This window comes from Carettochelys insculpta, chromosome 18 (genome assembly GCF_033958435.1).
Source record: "Carettochelys insculpta isolate YL-2023 chromosome 18, ASM3395843v1, whole genome shotgun sequence".
In the NCBI taxonomy this organism is placed as follows: domain Eukaryota; kingdom Metazoa; phylum Chordata; order Testudines; family Carettochelyidae; genus Carettochelys; species Carettochelys insculpta.
Window position 1 is genome coordinate 14,060,594 of NC_134154.1, and position 22,801 is coordinate 14,083,394.

The window sequence follows — 22,801 nt, forward strand, 5'->3', positions numbered from 1 at the left end:
AGCTACACAAATGACACGCCTTTTCTGTTTATTGTTGACTGGTCAGCTCACAAACAGTCTTTCAAGTTCCTCTAGTCATAGCACAGTAGCCCTTCTATACAATCGGCTGAGACATTCAATATATACTTGAGTCCAACTGGACATTTATACTGTGTTTACTGTTGTCCCACCAACAAGGTAGCTTCTTGTATGAAGACTAATAAAAGATGGCATATGAGGATGGAGGGCTTTAGATAGTTCAGGGGATTGATAATTGGTTAAAAAGCCTTCAGTTTAAGGTCACTTTTTCAAAGCCAGCTTGGCTCACTCAGTAGATACCCAATATCTCAGCTCTATACTGGCTATTAAATGGCTTATCTGGCATGGCCGAAATCTCATTCCCAGCCAACAGTTCTCTATACCCCAACGTAGATGCAATAGACATGCTGTCGTTGCACTAACACACAAAACAATGTCCAGATTAGCTGTCTTCCATCCTCACCCAACATTTGCCCGAGAATTATCTGTTCTGGTGACAAACAGAGGGGAGTCATAAAATCCATGATAACATTAAGGGGAGCCACACTTAGCAGTGAAGATGGAGAAGTAATACCTTGAGAGTCAGCCAGGCAAACATCACTAGGAAAATAAAATCATATTCATCTTGGACAAATGCAAGCTTAAATATCTGGGAGAAAATAATACAAAGTTGAGGTATTCAATGTAAAGAAGAAACCTGCAAAAGTGAGATGTGTTAGGGTGTGGAATAGTCTCCTGTGCGAAGCAGAAATTGCTTGGGATGATTAAAACTGGACTGGAGAAGACACCCAATGATATGCTACAGCAGACATTCATAGAGAGAGGGACTGAGAACTGCCTTTGAGGTATTTTTAAATTAGTAACTTCTATGACTGAAAGGAGATGTTGCAGCAGCTGGCATAAAGAATTCAGACCACACACTTGTCAATGTCACCTCATTAGTAGGAGCAATGCCAGAAGATCGAGTGAAGTGATTATTCCCCCCTATTCGGCATTGGTGAGGCCACATCTAGAATACTGTGTCCTATTTTGGTCCCTCTACTGCAGAAAGTACGTGGGCAAATTGGACAGAATCCAGCAGAGGACAAAGACAATGATTAAGAGGGTGGGGCAAATAATTTATGAGGAAAGGCTGAGGGAAGAGGGATGATTTAGCCTGCAAAATGAAGAGGAACGAGGCAGGATGTGATAGTAACTTCAGTTACCTGAAGCAGAGTTCCAAAGAAAATAGAGCTAAACTATTCTCAGTTCTGGCAGAACAAGCAGCCCTGGTCTCAAGTTACACGGGGTGAGGTCTATGTTGACTATTAGGAAAAAGTACTTCATTAGAAGGGTGATGAAGCATTGCAAGGGATTGCGTAGGGAGCTGGTGGAATCTCCATCCTTGAGAGATTTTTAAGGCTTGAAAAAGTCCTGGCTTGGATGATTTAGTATAGGGTTGGTCCTGATTTGAGCAGGGGATTGGACTGGATGACTTCCTGAGGTCTCTTTCATCCTTAGTCTTTTGTGATTCTATGGCCATGTCTACATGTGCCCCAAACTTCGAAATGGCCACGCAAATGGCCATTTCGAAGTTTACTAATGAAGCGCTGAAATGCACATTCAGCGCTTCATTAGCATGCAGGCGGCAGCGCTGCTTTGAAATTGACGCTCCTTGCCGCCCCGCGGCGCGTCCAGACGGGGCTCCTTTTCGAAAGGACCCCGCCTACTTCGAAGTCCCCTTATTCCCATGAGCTGATGGGAATAAGGGGACTTCGAAGTAGGCGGGGTCCTTTCGAAAAGGAGCCCCGTCTGGACGAGACGCGCGGTGGCAATCCGCTTCAATTTCGAAGGGCCGCTGCCGCCCTCCTGCTAATGAAGCGCTGAATATGCATTTCAGTGCTTCATTAGTAAACTTCGAAATGGCCATTTGCGTGGCCATTTCGAAGTTTGGGGCATGTGTAGACACGGCCTATGATTCATTACACACTGCTCCAAATATGAGGACTTTCTTCTTTTGATTCCACTCACACTACTGAGGCACTAAGCCACACTCTTCCCTCTCCCCCCCGGTTTCAGAACCAAACTATTTCTTTTCTCTGCTTTTCAGGGCTTGCTGTCATGGGTTGAACAATGGTGGAAAGGATGAAATGCTGCCAGAGAAAGTACTATTACCACTGTCAAGATGACTGAGATCTGCCCCTTGGATGTCACAAGGATACTCTTCTGCTCTCTCAGGAGAGCGATACAGCAATGTAGGATAAACCTACATCTTTGTTAGGATATGCACAGCCATTATGAGCACATGGCTTATTTCAGCACTAAGCAAGAGTCCAGTCCAATCTTTCTGCTAATAAGTTCCACACACCTGCGGACTTTTCCATCCAAGTATGGAAAAAAATTTTATGTGCACCAAGGCACATGTGAATGTGTACCACCAATACAAATACAACAGAAATCTAGCTGTGGGTGCACTGCCAATCAGCAGAGCAGCATTTGAATTTCTCCTTGGTGGCCACACGAACAAGCACACAGTTTACAGGGAACACTGGCTCTATGCTACCCGGGAAATACACCTTCCAAACAGCATGGCACAATTACAAAATGCAGCAATATTGACATTGTCTTTGAGATAAGAAAAGGAACAGTTTAGCATTCAGGAATTGTTAAGAATAATGGACTTAATATGAGCCCAGACTAAGTCTGGAATCCAGACTAGTGTTTCCCTGAGAGTTTCTCCTGACAGAAGCTAGGCATTTACCAAAGATTTCTCCTGAACAACTGCCTGACTAAAATACAGCATGCCCTTACCATAAAGCCCTTTGTTACAACATCTTTGCTATAAAGCTGCAAAGCCTTAGCTCCTTAGTACATTAAATCTTTATAAACCTGCCTTTATTTTAACCATGCAATATTTCAACCTACAATGCGTTTCTTCTAAAAGATAGCACTTTAATGAGGAGATGGGTAAAATATATAAACCAAACCTCATTATAGCCTAATTTCTGAGAGATAAGCAAGCTGTTATAAAATGAAGCCATGGCAATCACATTTCATACGGCTTGAAGGTTTAACTCTTTTAAAGACCCAGGGTCATGCTGAGGATAAGTTTAAAAAAAAACAAACTGGGGCCACATCCAGAAGTCTGGATGTGATGCCAGCTACATATTACATGTTTTGTATACTGTCACAAATGGTGATGTCAAACACTACTGCATAGGGACCAACAGAATTGTAAGGACTCAGGACAATGTGGGGAGGGCAGCTCTGTTCTCCTGTGAGCAGGGGGCCTTTGGGTGGAAGGGGCAGGGCAAGGACTAGCCTACCCCTGCCAGCCCTTCAGTACCACCTGGAGAGGGCTACCAGGTGCTCTGGTGCCCATTTAAAGGGCCCAGGCCTCTGGCCACTGCAACTGATGCAATAGTGGCCGCAGTGGCAGGGAGCCCCAGGCCCTTTTGAATTGCTGGGTCCTGGGGCAACTATCCACCTTGCCACCCACCCACACACCCCCATCAGCGAGCCTGCTACTGTCCACTGGAAGTTAGGATGCAACGTTACCACAGAGCCTTGCCCATATGCTGCATTAACTAGGCTGGAACAGTTAAAGTGGCAACCCCCCTTAGTGTGTATGCAATTGTATCAGTATAAAATAAAGGGCCCATATACCAATATACATGTACCCATGCTTTTACTCCTACAACTATATTGGGTTTTAACTCCTCTCAAATTACACACACACCTTGCTGACAAGTTATATTATTAACACTGTTAAAACTTTAGGCCTTAGTGAGCTCCTCCAAGCAGGCTCTGTCCCTTCTAGAATGTTTGGAAAGAGCCCAGCACGTGGATTCTCTATGTCAGGCTCACAAACAGGTGTTAAGGGACATGATCATCCTGTTCTGTTCATATCGCGAAGTGGGAGGAGATGGGGGAAGGAGCACTAGTGTGGGAAAGGATGGAGATCTTGTGAGTGGTATCACTGACAAACAGATGATAATAAATACTGAGGCACTTTAATATTAGGTGCCTTTGCAGATTATATACATATCTTTCCATCTTGATAATCAACAAAGAAAGTGAAAAAATGAGGAGAAAAAGGCCTGTGACCTTTTAAAAATGAGTTTCTGCCACATGAGGATAATTTTAAGTGTTCACTGTATGTGGGAGTACTTTTAAAAAAGTACAGTAAATTTCAATTTTTTCCCCCAGAACATCAAAAAGAACAAACAAACCTAATAGGAAAAAGGTCTTTCAGAGAATAAGCTATGTGCAGCCACAAAGAACATCCTGAACTGGAATGGCTTACAAGGCTCCAACTTTTTTGCGGTCTTAATTTAATCAAGAAACAATCATTGATTACAATTCTTCTAGCCCAGCCTGCCAGCTCTCATGGCTGAAAAGAAAGCTTAGCAATGATTAGGTACTTGCTACAATCGATAAAGAAAATAGTGAAAGATTAGTGTAAAGGTAACCGGAGAGGAGACTAGCTTAAAAAAAAAAAAAAGTCACCTTGGGAAGGCACTTCACTCCATCTTTGATTTGCAAAATGCCAGAAGATGTGAAGGTAGCAATAGCTGAGTAACAGTCAGAAAATTAAACCAAACAAACAATGAAACCAATGGGGTACTTTTGATCCTGGATGTTCTGTTTTTCACAGTAATGTAAGAAGATCAGAATTTCAGTACAGCAGGAGTCAGCAACCCCTGGCACAGGCACCAAGAGTGGCATGTAAGCCGATTTTGATTGGCACATGAAGCGGGAGCTGTCCCGCCCCTCCTCCACCATGAAGCCAGGAGCTTGCTCAAAGCTATGTTGCCTGTGGATTAACAGAAGACCAGCTAATGCCACCAACTACCACCTAAATAGCAAAACTCTGCATCTTATTGTATTTGTTAATGGTGCTGCTGTCACTTTTAAGTACCACCACTGGCACTTGGACTGTGCACAGAGGTGAAAAGGTCAATTTTCGGCACTCCACCTCGGAAAGGTTGCTGACCCCTGAAGTATAACCTTGGTTCTTTGCTGATGTCACATGATCTGCGTCAACTGCAGGTTAAAACCCTGCCACTGTTAAAATAATCAGGTTAAGAGAATGCTTAAGGTGCTATAGGAATGCTTGTTCCAAGTTAAGAGAATTCTTTATCCTTATCTCCTTGCCATAGCTTATAATAAATGAAATTATTCTGGACTGAAGGGAACATATTTTTCCTGACTGATTATTAATACAGGTTTCCCCACCATATATATACAGCTCTCTGCAGTAACTGATAAGTTTTTGCAATTGCAGCTTTTAGAGAAGACCTCCTAAGGGGACGTAAGTCCCCACTACTCTGGTGAGCTATGGAATTAGAAGCAATAAGCTGGCTTTGAATCCAGTCCCCATATACTTTCCCATCTTCGATTTTTTACTGACAAGATTATCTCTTCAAAGCTTCCAGTGAAGGAACAAGAGGATTTTTCCCCCCTAAGTCACACAAGACTTATCCAGCTCATAATGACATTGCCACAGGAAAAGACTGTGGGTTGGACAAGTTCGACTCAGCCTGTCAGAGCAACTGACAAAAAACATCACAGAAAGCCTTGTGTTAAACTACACTAGCACGTCTTCCATTAATTCAGTGTTTCTGTTTACTTTCATATTTTCCCCCTTAGGCATACAATTGGTAAAAACTATTATTGGGTGCAGATGCCACTTCATTTTACAGGGTTCCATTTGTGTTTGCTAATGATGGAGAATTTGGGGTTTGGTAAGGCGAACTAAGAGGCATGTGACAAGCCTGTAACAAAGCCCTGAGGTCAGGTGCAGCAAAGCAGGGGTGAAGAAATAAAGTTGAGGGAAGGGGCAACTGCACCTTGGGCTTCGGATTCAGAAGGGCCCTTGGCCCCTTAAATCACTGCCAGAGTCCTGGGCAACCCTGAGGGCTGCCTGAGGTTGGTGCTGTGCGTTACGTGTGGTGCTGAGGGATGCCAGGGGGAAGCTAGCCCCACCCTACCACGTGAGGACCCACCCCTTCTAAGCCATCCCCCGGCACCTAGTCCAGGGGCCCAGTGAGTCTGTCGGCTCCACTGCCTGAGCTAGTAAGTTAGCCTTTAGCTGCAATGGACCTGTGAACAACATACTGGCTTGGTGACAGATAGACAGAAAGAGCAAAAGACAAAGACTAATACAGCTGAAACCCATCAAAATCAGTCCCAAATGCCCCACGTTGGAGAGACTTGATCTCATACCTTGCTTGTTATCAAGCCACTCCTGATACGAGGCAGCTCCAGCTCCGCTGATGTCTACAGACAAAACAAAAAGTTTCATTCATGTCAAACACAAATAGTAGAAACCTTGTTTAAATGGCAGCCTTTCTGGAGCAGCACATTATTTGTGCATGGGATGAGTGGCCCAAATACCAAGTGCTCTTTTGCACTAACCCAGGGTGGCAAGTTCCTGCGTCCTTAGGAGTAAGTGCACTATTCCTCCAACTCTGCCCATCTGGTTCTATGTTGGTGGAGGGCTAAGAGATGGAAATACTCAGGGGGAGGAGGAGAAGCTGCAGGAGAATGCCGTACTGGATAGATTCTCCAACCAAAGGAAAGCTGGCCTACAAGGCACTTTAAGGCCCATTCAAACCACAAACATAAATCAATGGTTTCCAAACATCGGTCTGGAGATCACTTGCTTGTAGTTCATGGAAAGCTGGCTGGCTCTCCTTTTGGTTTCTAGCTGCTATGTCACATTAAAGAAACTAAAAATGCATTACCATATGTTCCTAACGTTACTTTTCCCCACAACCAATTGCTGCAGCTGCCAAAGGCATTATTTGATCATCACTGGATGGGGACATGGTCCACACTATGTGAGCAGAGGAGGAGGTGTCTATGAGATACTATTAAGAGTTGCCTAATTCAGCAAAAAAGTGGAATCTCTGTTATTAACAGTAGTAACAACCAACTTTTAAAATAATAATAATTAGCAAGATTCTAAAGGCACTCAGGGAGGAGGGACAGCTCATTGGTTTGAGCATTGGCCTGATAAACTCAGGGTTGAGAGTTCAATCCTTGAGGGAGCCATTTAGGGATCTGGGGCAAATAGATATAAAAAAGGGTGGAGGGGATGGTGCTTGGCCCCGCCAAGAGGGCAGGGGACTGCACTCCATGACCTCCCAAGGTCCATTCCAGCTCTATGAGATGCGTATCTCTGTATATCAGCATTCAAAGTGACAGAACGCCAGTGTACAGGGGGATTTTGACTAATATTTGGTAACTATGTTAAAACATGGTTTATACTCATCTGTTGCATAACTGGGCTGGAAAATGGTTTGGACATAGCATGAACAGATTCAAACTGGGTTAAAACACAAAAACTAAACAATGTACCCAAATGGTTTTCTGCCTGGACACAAAATTGCTTGGCAATGACACCAGCAAGCTAAACCATACTATAATTCAATTCAGTGGCAAAATGATTAGAATAGTCCTTAAACCAAGACACCCAATCAGCCTTTTCTGAGGCTGTTGTATGTCCACTGTACAGCTAGTTACTAAGTACAAACAGTAACAACATTGAGTCCAAACATTTGCACAGCATGATACTTCAGTCTCAATGTTGCATGTTTAAACCTTGCTTGTGAATAGCACAGTAACATGATTATCAGGCTGTTGCTGAGGTTTAACTCAGCTCTACTGTAGAGATGGGGCCATCTAAACAAGCTAACTGTCTCAGAACCTGGTTCCATCAACTTGGCTGTTGCTGCTTTGGTGACAGCACCTCCACTGGCATAGCTTTAAGTGTTGTTATTAAATGACTGCATGTATAGGATCTGATGTTAACACCCCATTCAGATGAATGGGAGGAAAGGAGTTCATCCCTACTATTTCTGCCTAGTTCTCAGTAGGATACATGAGACAGCAGTTGGAAAGTCTGTGTATGAAAACAACCTTCACCATGCAGAAGAGAAAGGCTGCTCTCTGAGACAATGATTCCCAAACACCCAACATCAATTATACTTCTGTCCCTGCTAAATTTAAACAGCTTCCTAAAACCCTAACTTGCTGATATTCCTTGGTGCACTGCAAATGCAATTCCACAAAAGCTCCCCTTGTATTTTGCTCAGTGAACAGCTGGCAGTGGCTCCTGGCACACACAAAAAGATTCAGACTGGATTTATAAGGTTTCATATTTGGCAATACTATTTAATGAACGAAAAGGAAAAAAATTCAAGTTGCCCCAGTGTTTATGTTGTGTAAATCTGAGATAATAGATCTTCTCCCTAATCCTAATGAGGTCTTCCCATTAAAATCTTTATTAGCTTCTAGCTCTGCAGACTGCCAAAAGGCTCGTCACAGTTTCCCTATCGCTCAGTACCAAGATCTGCTTTAACTTTTACAAATAGCTCTGAGATATTTCCCAGCTTATCAGCATTGCCAAGCAGGCTGTCTTATCATTACTACTGCAGATAAAATAAATGAGCTCGGGATGATATGAATAATGGCATTTTCTCTAGCCTGGTTTCCCATTACATTTTCAACAGATTGTAGATTTAAACTTCAGCACAAAAAAGGCAAGGGAGAGGATTTATTTTAAAATTTACCTTTGTTGCCTCAGTGTCTAGCATGTATTTTTAAGCTCACATGAAAAGAGCAGGCAATTAATTTTGAAAGGGACTAGAAAAGCCTCAATTCTCCTTCTGTGAAAAATCCCCAAGCCAAATGCGCAATTACTTTTGGGACGTTTCTTCAGCTGCATTTGGCGGATAGTGGCAAGGACAACACTGCACACTGCCTAATGAAGCCATCTTCATTAATATTTCCTTTCTCTAGCTGCTACGTGTACTAGTTCGACTGGGAATTGAAATCATGAAAAGCAACAGAATTGTATCTGAATTAAAAGACTGGGCGACAGATCTCCAAAGCTTTTTTGTGTCTGATTAGACCATGCATATGTGGCACATTAATAGTACAGGGAGAGTTTAACACAGCAAAAACTAAGGCAATTATGGGAGACATCAGAAAGCTGAAAGACCTCTCAGTTTTCATGCCAGCAAGCAGGCACACATCATATTCTGGTAACCACTCTCCATCTGGAAATTGATACAGGGTTAAATGTTTTCCTGTTCCCCAAATTCCTATCCACATCACTGTATCAAGGTTATCTATTATTGGCAGTGACAGGTGAAAATTGATCTCCTAATTATTTCTTGCTGCATAATCTGTGCTGAAGTAGTAACATAAAAGGATTACAGTGCACCATGTATGGAAGGTTTTTCTAAAGGAGACAATGACATAGTGGAAAAGGAGGTAGATGGTAAAAGTTGTTGGGAGGGATTTCCAACTTTTCTGCAGAGAAACTACATTACAGCTTTATAACCTAGAGCTCTGGAGTGAGGATCCACTTACAGGTGACTTAATGGCACTGTCTTTATTCTGTTGTTGATTACTTAGGGAAGAATAATCATTTGTATATATTGTCTTCTGGACAGAAGGGTATTGTAGATCAAGTGCAGGAAAACTATAACTAGTCATTGCAGGAGTGTAGTCCAAGTAAAGATTTAATTTTCCCCACAGAAGCACTGGAATTACCAGCCTTTGGCTAGAAATAACCATCCTTTCTCCCACCCCACTTAACACAAGATAAAAAGTCCTGTAGCTACTTTGAACTGCAATTTAAGTCAATGATGAGATGAGGCTGGGAAAGGCTAGCCAGCCACAATTTCAAGAACACATAAATGATCCCTTGTCACACAGAACAAACTAAACTCTGTGCTTTTGAAGTGTATATAAATATAAATATATAGAGAAAATGTACAATTTTCAGATTAGACAGGAAAATCTTTGAGTTTACTATAACAATCTCAGTGGTCTTCAAATGATGGCATTACAGTAAACTTCAAAAGCAACAAGATGACTTGTGGCACCTTATAGGTAAACATATATTTTGGAGCATAAGCTTTTGTGGGCAAAGACCCGCTTCATCAGATGCATGGGTGGGGGGTTCCAGAGGAGGGTTTAAAGAGGGAGTCTCAGTCAAGGGGAGGGCCAGAGCTGACAAGGTCTGTTAGTCTATAAGGTGCCACAGGTCTTCTTGTTGCTTTTGAAGATACAGACTAACTCAGCTACCCCTCTGATAGAGTAAACGCCATCACTCCACCTCACTTTGCATGCACACAAAAGCAGGTTCTATTTTTAGAAGGCCAACCATTTAATTAAGTTTTTAGCTTTTTCAATACAGCTTTAAAAAAATTAGCTTACTTTGTATTTCAATGTATGATCTCTCAAAATACGACCTTAGCTCATATTTAAATAAGCAAACAAACAGAACAGCACGTATTTACAACCATAGAGAAACGCTGTAATGTAATCTTTTGACTTTGCCACAGGAAAGGGTAAAGACAGAAATCGCTAGCCAGAAAGGCATGGAAATGATTGCAGTTCTGATTACCACCCCTAAGCCTTGCTCTCTGTTGTCAAGTTCCTTCTTCAGATGGTAACACTAAAATTTCAATACGTTCTGATACTTCTTGACCTACAGGCTTCAGAAACTGCAGTTAAGTCTTGATACCGAAGCTTGGCATTAATTTGAATCTTTTCACAAAGAACAAAATCTTCTCCTAGCTTTGGAAATAAAATACTGATACAAGAAGCATAACCATACTGATTTTAGCTTGAAGATGTCAGAAGCACCTCACTTAGGAGATCAGTCGATTAGAACGGACTCTCGGCACTTAAAAAACCCCCCCCACAAAATAAAACTATCATAGTGTAGTAAAGTTGTCAGCTCCTTGAAACTGGGGGTCATGCCTGGGTGAATAACTGCATTGTACGCTAATAGCCATACAGTGGTATACAAAGTAGGGGGAAAAATATCAATGAAGCTTTGTAAGGAGGGTCCGGATTTTAAAAAAGGCTATTTTATCTCTAGCCAAAACTAACTACACAAATAAAATAATTACCAAAATCACCACTAGGGGTCACTATACCGCCTTCACTATTTGGAGTCAGCAGAGTTGTTTCTGGGAGTTGTTTCTGAAGTGAAAACAACTCTTTATTATGTTTTTATCTGCAGGAAAAATACCAGATACTTATTTTTTTTAATAATCCATTCAAAATCATATTGAAATTGCCAATTTGCGTGGGGACGTTCAATTAGCACTCAAACGAAAGATCATATATAAAACATTGTGCTAGTCTAGATTTTCAGTTCCCAATACTCAAAATCTGTATTTAGAATCTCAATATAAACATCTTGAACTGGTGGTAATGGGGAAGGGTAGAAATGAATAACATCCCCATTAAAATAACAGGTCGTGAAACTTAAAAAATATTTAATTATTTGAACAAATATTTTATTCCATAGGTGAAATTCATGTTTTTGGAGGTCTTAACTACTAGGACTCTGAAAACACATATTAAGATAACTAGGCATGTGAAACCAAGTGAGATTATGCATATATATAACAAAATGAATGACTGCCAATTCATATTTTTGAAATTTTTAATGTTAGTATGCTATGAAACATCTGCAAATGTAACTGCTAATGGGAGAGACGCTCCTCAAAAATCAAAGTGATACACCAATTTTATTATCACTGCCAGTTTTTCTGCAATATTGTGTTTTGTTTATGTACTGGTATTTCAAGAAAATGCACCTCAGCATCTTCATTATGTGGTGTACAAATTCTCTCAAGGGATATTACGTAATGGCAACTTCTTCTTCTCCCTAAGGATTTTCTCTGTCTCATTACATCTGGTAATTCATCAATATGGGAAACAATTTCTGGTATATCCACACATTTCCCTACCTGGTTCAATGTTTCCATCACAACAGATAGCAAAAATTAACAAAACGTATTTCCATTTGTGCTTCCCCTAATGATGAGTACTATTAATTGAAAAATGCAATTTGGCAAGAGAAAACCCATTGTGATAAATTGCATTGCAGACTCACTTCAGGTCATCTTGTAATTTCACCCAGTCAAAGTTAAACAGAATGTGTATTCTACTTATAATTTAACCTTGAAAGAATCTTCTGCGATTACTTAAACTTTGTGTGAGAGTGAATGACCAATTTTGCCTCACATCCAGATTGGTGCCTTTGGTTACTATGTATCATTCTGTGCAAGAATGCTAAAGTGGGAACCCAGTTAAGGTATAAAATGAGGTATACACCTATGCTTTCACAATATATTACATAGCAAAAGTTAGTTCACTATGGAACCGATTTCTTAAAGCGTAATTTTTGTCAACATAAACTCTACTAAATCTCTTGAAATTTTTCTGCAGGGGTGGGGGGGGGTGTTAGGAAATAATCTAATATTTTAGTTTTTTACCAAAGTTCAGCACGTCACCTCATATTAAGCCTATGTAACATTCAAGGTAAACAATACTAAATAATATTAAACATCGATAGCTTTGCTACAGACTACTAAAATATACATTGACACTTTTCATAATTTAGAATATTGGACTTATTTATCTTGATGCTGTTATGTTGCACTAATATGTACTACCAGTTAGAATACTGTGTCTCTTTATGTAAAACCATCTGATAGAATAACATGGGAATATATGTTGCTCATTTCATACACCGATGTTCATTTACAAAAATAGACAGCCGCCTTTGGGAAAAAACAAGTCTTATGATTTCAGTCAACGAAATCCACCTTCAGTAACGTTTTTCAGATATATTGGAGCAGCTGTTTCAGAGAACTGACCTTATGGAAGAAAATTCTTCAAAAGAACATTAAAAAGTGTATTATTTATAAGATGTTAATACTGTGTATTGAAATCAAGCTTCCCTTCCTTGCAAGTCTGCATTGTGGAGAAAATCGGATTTTATACATATACATAAACCACTGAAGTAAACTCTGATCGGGGATGACCAGAGATTTAGCTCCTTAGGAATAAGAACAAGAAGGTTCTGTCTCCATGTAATGCCATAACAGTCTTTTCCAGTTGAGCTAGACTTTCTTTCCAAGAGTGAATAATGAAACAAATAATTCCAGCAAGTATTGTGGAGGGTAGGACCAGCTGAAGGAGTCTTGTGTTATAGTCTCCAGTACCCAAAGCAATCACCGAAAACAGCGAACAACAGATATCTAGAAATATTTTTGCTGTAAGATGGTATCAACAGGATCACTGATACTATAATCTTCCAGGAAATAAGAATATATACTGTGGTTAGTTATTTATCAACCTGGTGACATACACACACAGCTCTTCTGCAAGATTTTGCTATCCCATAAACTTAAGTTTCACTGTTCAAAAATGACTTCAAACACCCCTTCTTCTCCAAATTCAAGACATCTTTGATTATTCAGTGGCCTGAGAAGCTTATTGCATGCATTTTAATTGTATTAAATATTTCTTTCCTATTAAGTAGTTGGTAGGCAAAAGTAGACAAATTGACAATCATACCATACAAGAAGTCAACGCAAACCTTGCCTTTCATTTTGCCTACACAATTCTTTAGACTTTGTAATGGTGTTGCAGTAGTTGATACTATGTTATAATGGAAAGATTCCCGAAACCATTTTTAACTTCATATCCTTTGGGACCAAGAAATTTTAACTGCACCAAATGACTCAACTATCAGCTACTTTCCAGTTAAAATCTCAGAGGTTCAACTTTTTGTTGCAGTTAACATAATCATTATAATTAATTAGCATTCTTGGACTAATATATCATCTCTATAGTATTCTAGGCCAAGGACACAATTGCCTAAAACACCCAAAAGAGGCAAGGTGTGGATACTGAAATGAAGCTTTCTATGTATGTGCATACAGAAGTGGTTTGTGTGGGTGCAATAAATAAGTCATTTTGAGATCATTTTACTACTTTCACAGGAAGGTGTTTATATGGCACTTGAATAGGTTCAGTTTCTCTGGTTTATCATCATAGATCACTTTTTTTTTTGTTAACAATAGGCTAATAATGGTTGGAATTGCTGATTCTAATAAGCTTCTCAGCCACTATGTACACCTTCCTTTGAGATGCTGTGGATCCTCTGGATATTACAAGAAGGCGCATGCTTTAGGGGTCTGCCAGTGTTACTTTATTGGCTGGATTTAATGTATGTTTCTCTGCCTGGGTATTGTTTAAGCATTCCTGTTGTATATGGGCTCTGGGAGGAACCCTTCATATTTATCTTCGTTTTCCCCTTGAACATCCTTGCATAGACAGAGAAACTAGGTAATGACACACATACACCTTTTTCCTTCTGGTGTACACAATCACGACTTCATCTGGAAGAGAAATCTCTCCCCGGTTCCTTCTGCGAACGGGAAGTTTCCAATGTTTCATTCCCAGGTCCCTGATTCCAGATGCCCTGGTATAGAAATACAGCCCTGTATTTGCTGATGAAAGCAACAATTCACCATTATTTCCCCCTTCTTAAGATGAGGTGGAATATATGGTTTGCACAGGAGCAATGTGTAAAAACAGATTGAAAAACAGGCTGCCTATGAAAAGACGACTCACTTCCCAGCACATCTCAAAAGGTTATGTCTGAGTTGAAGCATTTATTTATTTATTTATTTATTTATTTAAAAAGCCCTTCATAAACCTTCACTGAGGATTTTTTGTTACTGCCCGTTTATTTCAAAAGAGCTGGATGCAGTTATTGATTATTTGTGTTTTTACAAGGAATAGCGTTGGGGGGGGGGGAAATCATTCCAAAGAAAAAAAAACCCACACAGAAAAGAGCAGGAGGAGGAAATAACGAGAAGGACAAAACCTGTGGCGAGATGTGAAAAATTAAACCACCTCGTCAATTTCAGCGACCGAGACAAAACAACACACACGCACAACAGGGCGGAAAACACGGCGATTTCCTTCTCCTGTCTGACCGCAAAGCCACTTAACTCATCATCTCCTGGACCAAGGGGGAAAAATATTCCTAACCCTCCTCACCCTCTCAGGCAGCGGTGCAAAAAAAGGGAACAATGCATTACGGCTCCGGGGCTCCCAGCTGGCTCCGGAGCAAAGCCTGGGCATGGGGAGGTCGGCACGGGGGGGAAGGTGGGGGTGGGGATAACGCATTTTCCGAAAATCTCTCACCCCCCGCATATGCTTTCACTTACCCCCCGCTGCTACGATGCCCGGGAGCCGCTACCTTGCAATCAAAGCGCCGCTGGGCGCTCCAGGCAGAAGGGATAATCCACAATGCGAAAAAGGACCAGGCAGAGGTGTCTCTACACACGGCTACAGCTGCACCCCCCGGCTGTCCGGGCGGGAGGGAATCCAGCTCAGTCTTAATCCACAGACAAAACGCGCCGCGCCGCTCCGGCGGGAGGCGAGCCTGGCCCGGGCTGCACAAAGGGAGATGCCCCGAGGAGCCCGTCTCCCGCTCCCAGCCCTCAGCGGCGTGCAGCCGCCGCCTCTCCTGCGCCTTCCCCGTCCGCGCTGCAGCCCCGGGAGCGGAGTTTCGGGCTCCACTGCCGTGCACGGGGCTGGGGGGGGGGGGGGGCGAAGCAGCTGCTTGATTTCCGGTCCCCCCCCTCCGAAATAAATCGGATCTAAATGTTTTCACTCAAAGTTTGTGCCGCCCTTCCCCCGCCGGGGTGTTCGCCCTCCGCAGGCCGCGTGGTGCGGCGGGGGGGTGGTGGTGTGAGGTCCCTTCCACCCCCTCGGAGCCAGACACTCAGGAAACCCTCCGCTCCCCAGCATCCAGGGACCGGCCCGGCTGGAGATTTCCTCCTCCCCTTCTTCCTCGGAGTCAGGGCGCGGGAGCCATTCTTCCCGCACATGGAAGACCAGGGACCCACAACCGAACGGGGCAGCAGCCCCCGGCGGCGGCAGCACCCGGGCGCTCGGAACCCCGCGCTGGCTTCTCCTCCGGCTACTGCTCTGGAGGCAACTGCGAGCGGCTCGCTTGTAGCACTCGCTGTGGTCGCAGCGCGGAGCGGCAGGAGCCAGGCTCGACTAATCCAGGCTAGAGAGACAGATCTCGGCTTCCCAGCAGGCTGGGACACTTAGCAGCCCGCCTGCTGGGTCAGCTGTGCGGAGAGACCTTCAGCCGCTCAAAGCGGCTTCCTCCCCGCCCACCCCAGCTCCCTGGAGAGCCTGGGGGTTGTCCTCAGCAGAGCTGGAAGGGGAAAGCGTTTTGCAGCCCTCTTGGTCCCGGGGGCCCCCTGGATAAACCAAGGGGGAGGAGGAAACACCCAAGGGAATCTGTAAGGATTTAGGGGCACCTTGAAAGGAAGGTTCCCCGTCTAAATGAATTGCAAGCGGTCTGTGAAATCTATAATCGTTGCGTGATTAATACCGCTTCATAAACGGTTACTCAGTTGTGATAGGGAGTCTGACAGGCAGGTGGCTTCTAACCAAGAGAAATGCCTTCAGTTGGTGTGCTTGTAACTGCCTGCAACTCATTCAGGTCTGCAGCATTGAATCCAATCTATTAATCATTTATTAACCCTCTATAAACTATTGTCAATGCAACCTCAGTGGAAAATGCAACCTAATTCACAGATACTGGGGGAGGTAGTGCCATTTTTTCAAAAACAGTGTGTATAAGAGTGTCGGATCACTGAGGACCAGACCAAGCAAGCTGTAAATTATTAGATACTGTGTTCAAAAATATTAGTCATTATTATATTTCATAAAGGGATGTGTTATGCCCCTTTCCTCTACACTTCATCTGTCCTGCTTAGATTATGAGATCTTCAGAAGAGCAACCGTTTACTCCTCTATATCTGTACAATACCTAGCATCATAAGGCCAGATCTCAGTTGGTCCCTACCATAATAAACACAAGAACAAATCAAAGTGTTATCTCCGATATCTGACAAATCTCAATTTGTGTCATTAGGTGTATTCACACCTACATTCAGCCTGTAGTTTCGCTGGGTGGATTACAGTGACAGGGTTTTGAGGCAGGGATAGTATCTATCAATGCTTTACAGAGAATACCGCTACTACTACTACTTAAACCCTTGTACTCTGAGTGGAGCATAGGTCATCCACAAGTCTCCTTCAATTCACTCTGTCTGGGGACACAACTTCAACTGACTCCAGGAGTACCCCAGTTGTCCTTCAGTCTCAGTAGATCTGTATGTTGTCCGAGGTCTTCCTCTTTTGCATTTTCCTTGCAAGCTCCATGTGAGAGCTTGATGGACTATGCTGTATGACAGTTTTCTGAGAGTGTGGCCTAGCCATCCCCACTTCCTTCTCTTGATTTGAACGTCATTTGGTTCTTGTCCTGCTCTGTTTCAAAGCTCCTCAGTTGTGAAAAAGTCTTGACATTTGATGTGAAAGATGTACCTCAGGCATCTGTTTATGTCTGCAGGTTGTGATCTGAAGACTTTATTACACCAGGTCTTACAGCCAAACAAGAACGCACTCTTCACATTTGTGTTGAAGATCCACACGTTTGTCTTTGCAGATATTATTTGTGAACTCCACATGGGATGGAGAGTCTTGGATGCAGCTGTTGTTTTCCCTATCCTGGCACTGACATCCTTATCTGTTCCTCCATCTCTGCCCATAATACTTCCCACGTAGGTGAACTGCTCCACATCTTCCTGGTCAACCCCGCCCAGTCTGATGGTGGTGTTGTTGGACTGGTTGATCCTCATTGTCTTGGTCTTTCCCTTCTTAACGCTCAGGCCAGTCATTGCAGCAGTTTTGTCTAGTGTTGTGACCTTTTCTTCCAGGCTTTCACATCAGTGTGAAAGGAGGATGACATCATCAGCAAAATCAATGTCCTCTAGCTGTTTGAAAAGTGTCCACTGAATGCCTCCTTGATGGCCATATGTTGTCCTGTTCATAATCCAATACACTGTGATCAAGAACAGGGAAGGTGACAATAGGTACCTTTGTCACACTCCTGAGAGTATGCTGAAGGATTCTGTCAGGACACCATTCTGAACAACTTGGCATGTTGAGGGTTCGTACATTGAATGAATCAAGTTAATAATTTTGGATGGGACGCTATGGTGTTTTGCAGCAGTTTCCACAAAGTGTCCCTCTCAATGCTGTTGAAGGCTTTTTCAAAGTCTGTGAAGGTTATGTACCGGGCAGTTCTACTCAAGTGACTGTTCTATGATCACTCTGAGAATTGCTATTTGGTTAGTACCAGGACTCTCGCCTTGGAAGCTGGCCTGTTCTTCCCTGAGCTGTCTATCAATTTCCGTCTCCATTTCCTCCAAGAGAATCCTATGGAACACTTTTCCTGGAATAGACAGTAAGTAACATGATGCACCTCCATTTCTTGCATTCCTTCAGGTTGTCTTTCTTTGGAAGCTTGACAAGGTAGCCATGTTTCCAGTCTTGTGGGATCTCTTTAGTGTCCCACATTTTTCCAAATAGATTATACATCATGTTGACTGATGTCTCACTACCAGCCCTGATTGCTTCTGCAGGGATGTTGTCTGAAGCAGGTGCTTTTCCACTTTTCAAATGGGCAATGGCTTTTCTGATTTCTTCTTTTGTAGGTCTGCTGCTGTTAATTTGCAGAGGTGTATTTGCAGGTGTTAACTCAGGATGTTCTATGTGAGAAGGACGGTTCAGTAGCACTTCAAAGTGTTCCTTACATCTACTGAGCTGCTCACTTTGGTTCATTAGCACACACCCCTCCTTATCCTGTACTGGCTGATCCACTGCACACCGTGACCTACCTAGATTCCATGTGATGTTATACACCTCTTTCAAGTTTCTCTGTCCTGCAGCTTGTTCAGCTTGTTGTACAAGGTTTTCCACAAAGTTCTTCTTGTCCCATTTTACAGCTTTTTTCTTTGTTGGCTTCTGAATACAGTCTCTGAGCTTCCACCTTGGCTGCTCTTGTTTTGCTGTTGCTGACTGCTGCTTTTCTGTCCTTTCTTTCCTTTCCTTTTCTCAGAGTTTCTCCTGTGATCCATTCTTGGTGATGCCCTATCCTGTTTCCCAATGTTTTATCACAGGTTTCTTTCCAGGCTGCTTTGGTATATTCTCAAATTTGTTCCACGACAGCATCTTTTGGGATGAGGTTTGCCAGAAGTGCATATCTGATGGACAGCTCTACTTGGAAACTGGCTCTTGTCTCAATAGCAGTTAGCTGCTCCATGTTGAATCTTAATCCCAGTTTGGTTGGTTTTGTGGTGTACTTCCTGAGCTTGAACTTGAGTTTTATCATGACCAAATGGTGGTCTGAACCTAAATCTGCTCCTCTTCTAGCATGGACATCCTGCATCAATCTGCAGAAAGAACTGCTTATACAGATATGATCAATCGTAGGTTTCTTTGTAGATGTTTCTGTAATATTTTATTTACTTATTTTTTCACAGATTAGGTTGTTAACCCTAAGCCAACCCCTATTCCCTCATGGAGAAGTGATTCAAATTTGTCTGGTCTCTACCCTTTGACCTGTTCAGTTTGGGTGACCCTTCCAGGAGCTATAGCTGCCACTGGCTTAGCTCTCCAGGTCCTTGAGACACACAAGCCACCCCACCATGACAAGGAATGGGACCATGAGGTATTTTACAGAGAATACTCTTGGAATATTAAACCATTTTATACTTCTGGCATAAAATTATAGTAAATGAAGAGTTGTGTTCCACATGAGAACTGGCTGCATTTCAGTGTTGAAGGAAATGTTTTTTCTTACAATAGAAATATCTGCCAGGGAAGTGCTCTGAGATCCTTTAGGGTGAAAGGTAGTAAATATATGTAAATTACTGGTGTATTATAACACCATTAGGTGTGATTTTAATATTATCAGTATATTGTATTTCTGTGCAGTTATTATGACTATTACATTATTAAATCATTATGTATGATTATAGATGCCGTAAGTCCATTTCTGGTGATTTCTACTGACAGAACATCACTGTTTATTATTACTAAACCACATGGAACAACAAACTGCACATACAGATTGTGGGCCCTAAATGTATGAAGTTTCATTATTTCTTCTGACTCTTAGCTAGATTTAACTGGTCTCCTTTTGGTTCTTAAGTAAAGCCATTCTGCCATGCCCGGGGTTAAATTTTGAAAGCAACAGATGCAGATGAGCTAGTTAACCTAAGTTGCAAAGAAACCTGTTGGACAAGGATTTTCAAACCTGCCTGATTCAAGGAAGAACCACAAGAAAAGAATATACACTTCAGGCCATATCTTGTTATTGTTCCACACACCGAACGCCCACACGCAGTACACTCACTGAAGTAAAAGGGAGATTTCTGTACAAATAGATGGCAGGATAGGATCCTGGACCTGCATCCTAATAGTAAAACTGTGGTTTTCTTGTGCAATCTGGTTCTACTGCAGGTAATAATCACAGGCAGGTTTTCAAATGCTGCTGCTTGTGCTGCAGGGCAGTAAAAGTGTCTCAACCCCTTACACCAATCCTAGGTCACTAGGGTTCCTGAATTTATGGCACAGCTTTTCATGAAAGAGCAGATGTTAGAGAGAATATACATCTGTGTCTTTACAGCAAGAGTCAGAACTGGATGCCAATCAGGGTTAATTTAGAATACATTTACAAAAGTGCACAGCATGACCCAAGTTACCTCTTTACTGCCCTGCTATAGGCCTGCTAAATACATTGGCCTATTACGACACATTAAACCTGCATGAACGTATACATTCAAAGTGAATTTTACAGGAAGACACAGGGTTACCAAAAGGAAGAAATGTGGTGTCACAAATGACATCCAGATGCAAGAATGCTGTAAACAAACATCAAAAGGCTCTTTGGCCATACTTGTATTTCTCAAGGGAGACTACAGAGGAAAAGACTTATTTCTGAATTTTTAAATATAAATCACAAGTAAGGAATCTGCTGTCTCCCATGCACACCAATGCCTATTGACTTTAAGGGAAATTATGCATACAAAAAGGCACCACATGGATCTGGCCCCAAGAAGTCCCAAACAACCAATTTGTGATAAAGCAGAGTACAGTATATGCAGGAATGGCAGGGAAGTAGTTCAGGATGAAGAACAGGAGTTTAATTCTTATAACTCAGGTCAAGAGCACTGAATATTGCCCTATCAAAAGGGATGTATATAAAAATGACGTTTAAATAAAACCTCTACAGCTATTTCACATTTCTGAGTGTAATTCATACACAAAACAGTGGTGGCTCCTCAGACTTGCCTATTTCCTTAAATAGATAAATAAATATATGCAGTAAGCTGCCTTGGTATTTACAACATTAAAGGTATTTCCTTATGAGTAAGGTGCTACCAAATTCACAGTCCATGTTTGTCAGGTTCACAGTCATGAGATTTTAAAAATAATACATTTCATGATTTCAGATATCTAAATCTGAAACTTCACGGTATAGTCACTGTAGGGGCCCTGACCCAAAAAAGGGTTTGTGGGGCAGGGGGTTCGCAAAGTTGTTATAAGGAGTGGCAGTACTGCTAGTCTTATTTCTGTCTGAGAGCTGGATGGCCAGAGTGGCAGCTGCTGGGCAGGATCCCAGCTCTGAAGATAGAGCTGTTGCATTCTCAGTTCAGCCTCAATGTAAAAATACAGATGATAAAAATGGGTGGTATTTGCTTAACCTTCCACCTCAAAGATGGGTGCTCAGGCATCAGGTTGGAGGTGCAATGTGAAAACTGAGCTGAGATGAACGTACTGTTTGTTTCCTTTATACAAATTGCCCTTTCAGGAATACTTTGTATTATAGCACAGTATCAGACTAAGTAGCTAACAGAAGGATCTTTATACCATACCAGTAATAATTTCCAAGGTGCTCAGATATGATTTTGAGGAGTGCGCATCAGTGAACAGCTAGATAATGGATTGCTACAACTATCGTCCATTTTCAGAGTTATCTGACATGGGCTTCAGCCTGTAACAGCACTGCCTGAATCAAGACTGAAGGATCTGGATCCTCAGTTCTAAAAATGACACTTCTCCTAAGAAGAAAACATTTTCTGTAGACGTGAATCGATCACACTAAAGTAGTTCTTTAAGATAGCCTGTGGCCTGTATTTGGGGTCTAAAAGTTTCAGGGGGGTCAAGATTCAGAGTACTGACAATAGAAAGCAAAAGCACTTAACCACAGAGCTACATAAAAATGTCATATCAAGAGGAAATCAAGAGTTTACATCTTTCTGTTTTACAGTCACTGGCAGGGAAGGGTTATGAAAATATTCAGAAAGGGCTTGGATAAACTAATGGCCAGATTCAACTTAAAAACAGCAGCAGCAGCAAACCAACCAACCTTCTGCACTGTATGAGCCTCTCACACGAACGTCTGCTGGAGAGAGAAGTTCTACTGGATCTTTTACTGAATCAGTCCACAGGCCCTATGAGGGTGGGGGCAGAAGGACCATTTGGCCCCTGCGTCAGAAGGTAAAGGGACCTCAAAATTTGATATTTTCCAGCCAAGTACACCTTGTACAGATACGACAAAAGAAACTGCATATATCTGCAAAAAATTGATTTAAATCATTTTGGAAACTCAGGCCTTCACCAATTTTTTGGTCAGATCTGGGTTTTCATCTGCATGACTGGAGTCTGGAGTGGCTTCTATGATTACTGATTCTACATTATGAAATGCTGTTTACAGTATTTGCATAGTTTAGATGTTTTGAAAGTCGTAATTAATTCTGTTACTGTAAAGTGATTTCGCTTGATCTGAGTGCGAGTTTAACCTTTAAAATAGGTGCTTATCTCTGCATAGGAGATTTTTGTATTCCTGTTTCTAATTATATGTTTTCATATACAATATACATACCAGGCTCAGCTGTATATAGTTATTTGTCCAGTTTTAGATTCACCACAAAAGGCTTTTTTGTGATAATAAACTTTTAATTCTAGATATTTAATAAACCTTATATCTAATCTGCTCATCACCCTATGTGCATATTCATAATAATGCATCAGT

At 42.0% G+C, this 22,801-nt stretch overlaps 1 protein-coding gene across 11 annotated transcripts in view; it reads right to left on the minus strand.

Moving 5' to 3' along the window:
- Positions 1-22,801, minus strand: part of FBRSL1 (fibrosin like 1) — an 866,837-nt gene that overhangs the window by 133,820 nt on the left and 710,216 nt on the right. For 8 of the 11 annotated variants that reach the window (XM_075012786.1, XM_075012783.1, XM_075012782.1 and 5 more), the window contains exon 6: positions 6,226-6,279. The exons of the other annotated variants lie outside the window; for them this stretch is intronic. In XM_075012786.1, the coding sequence (XP_074868887.1) occupies positions 6,226-6,279 (54 nt within the window). The remainder of the gene's footprint in view (positions 1-6,225; positions 6,280-22,801) is intronic. 11 annotated transcript variants of the gene reach the window in all.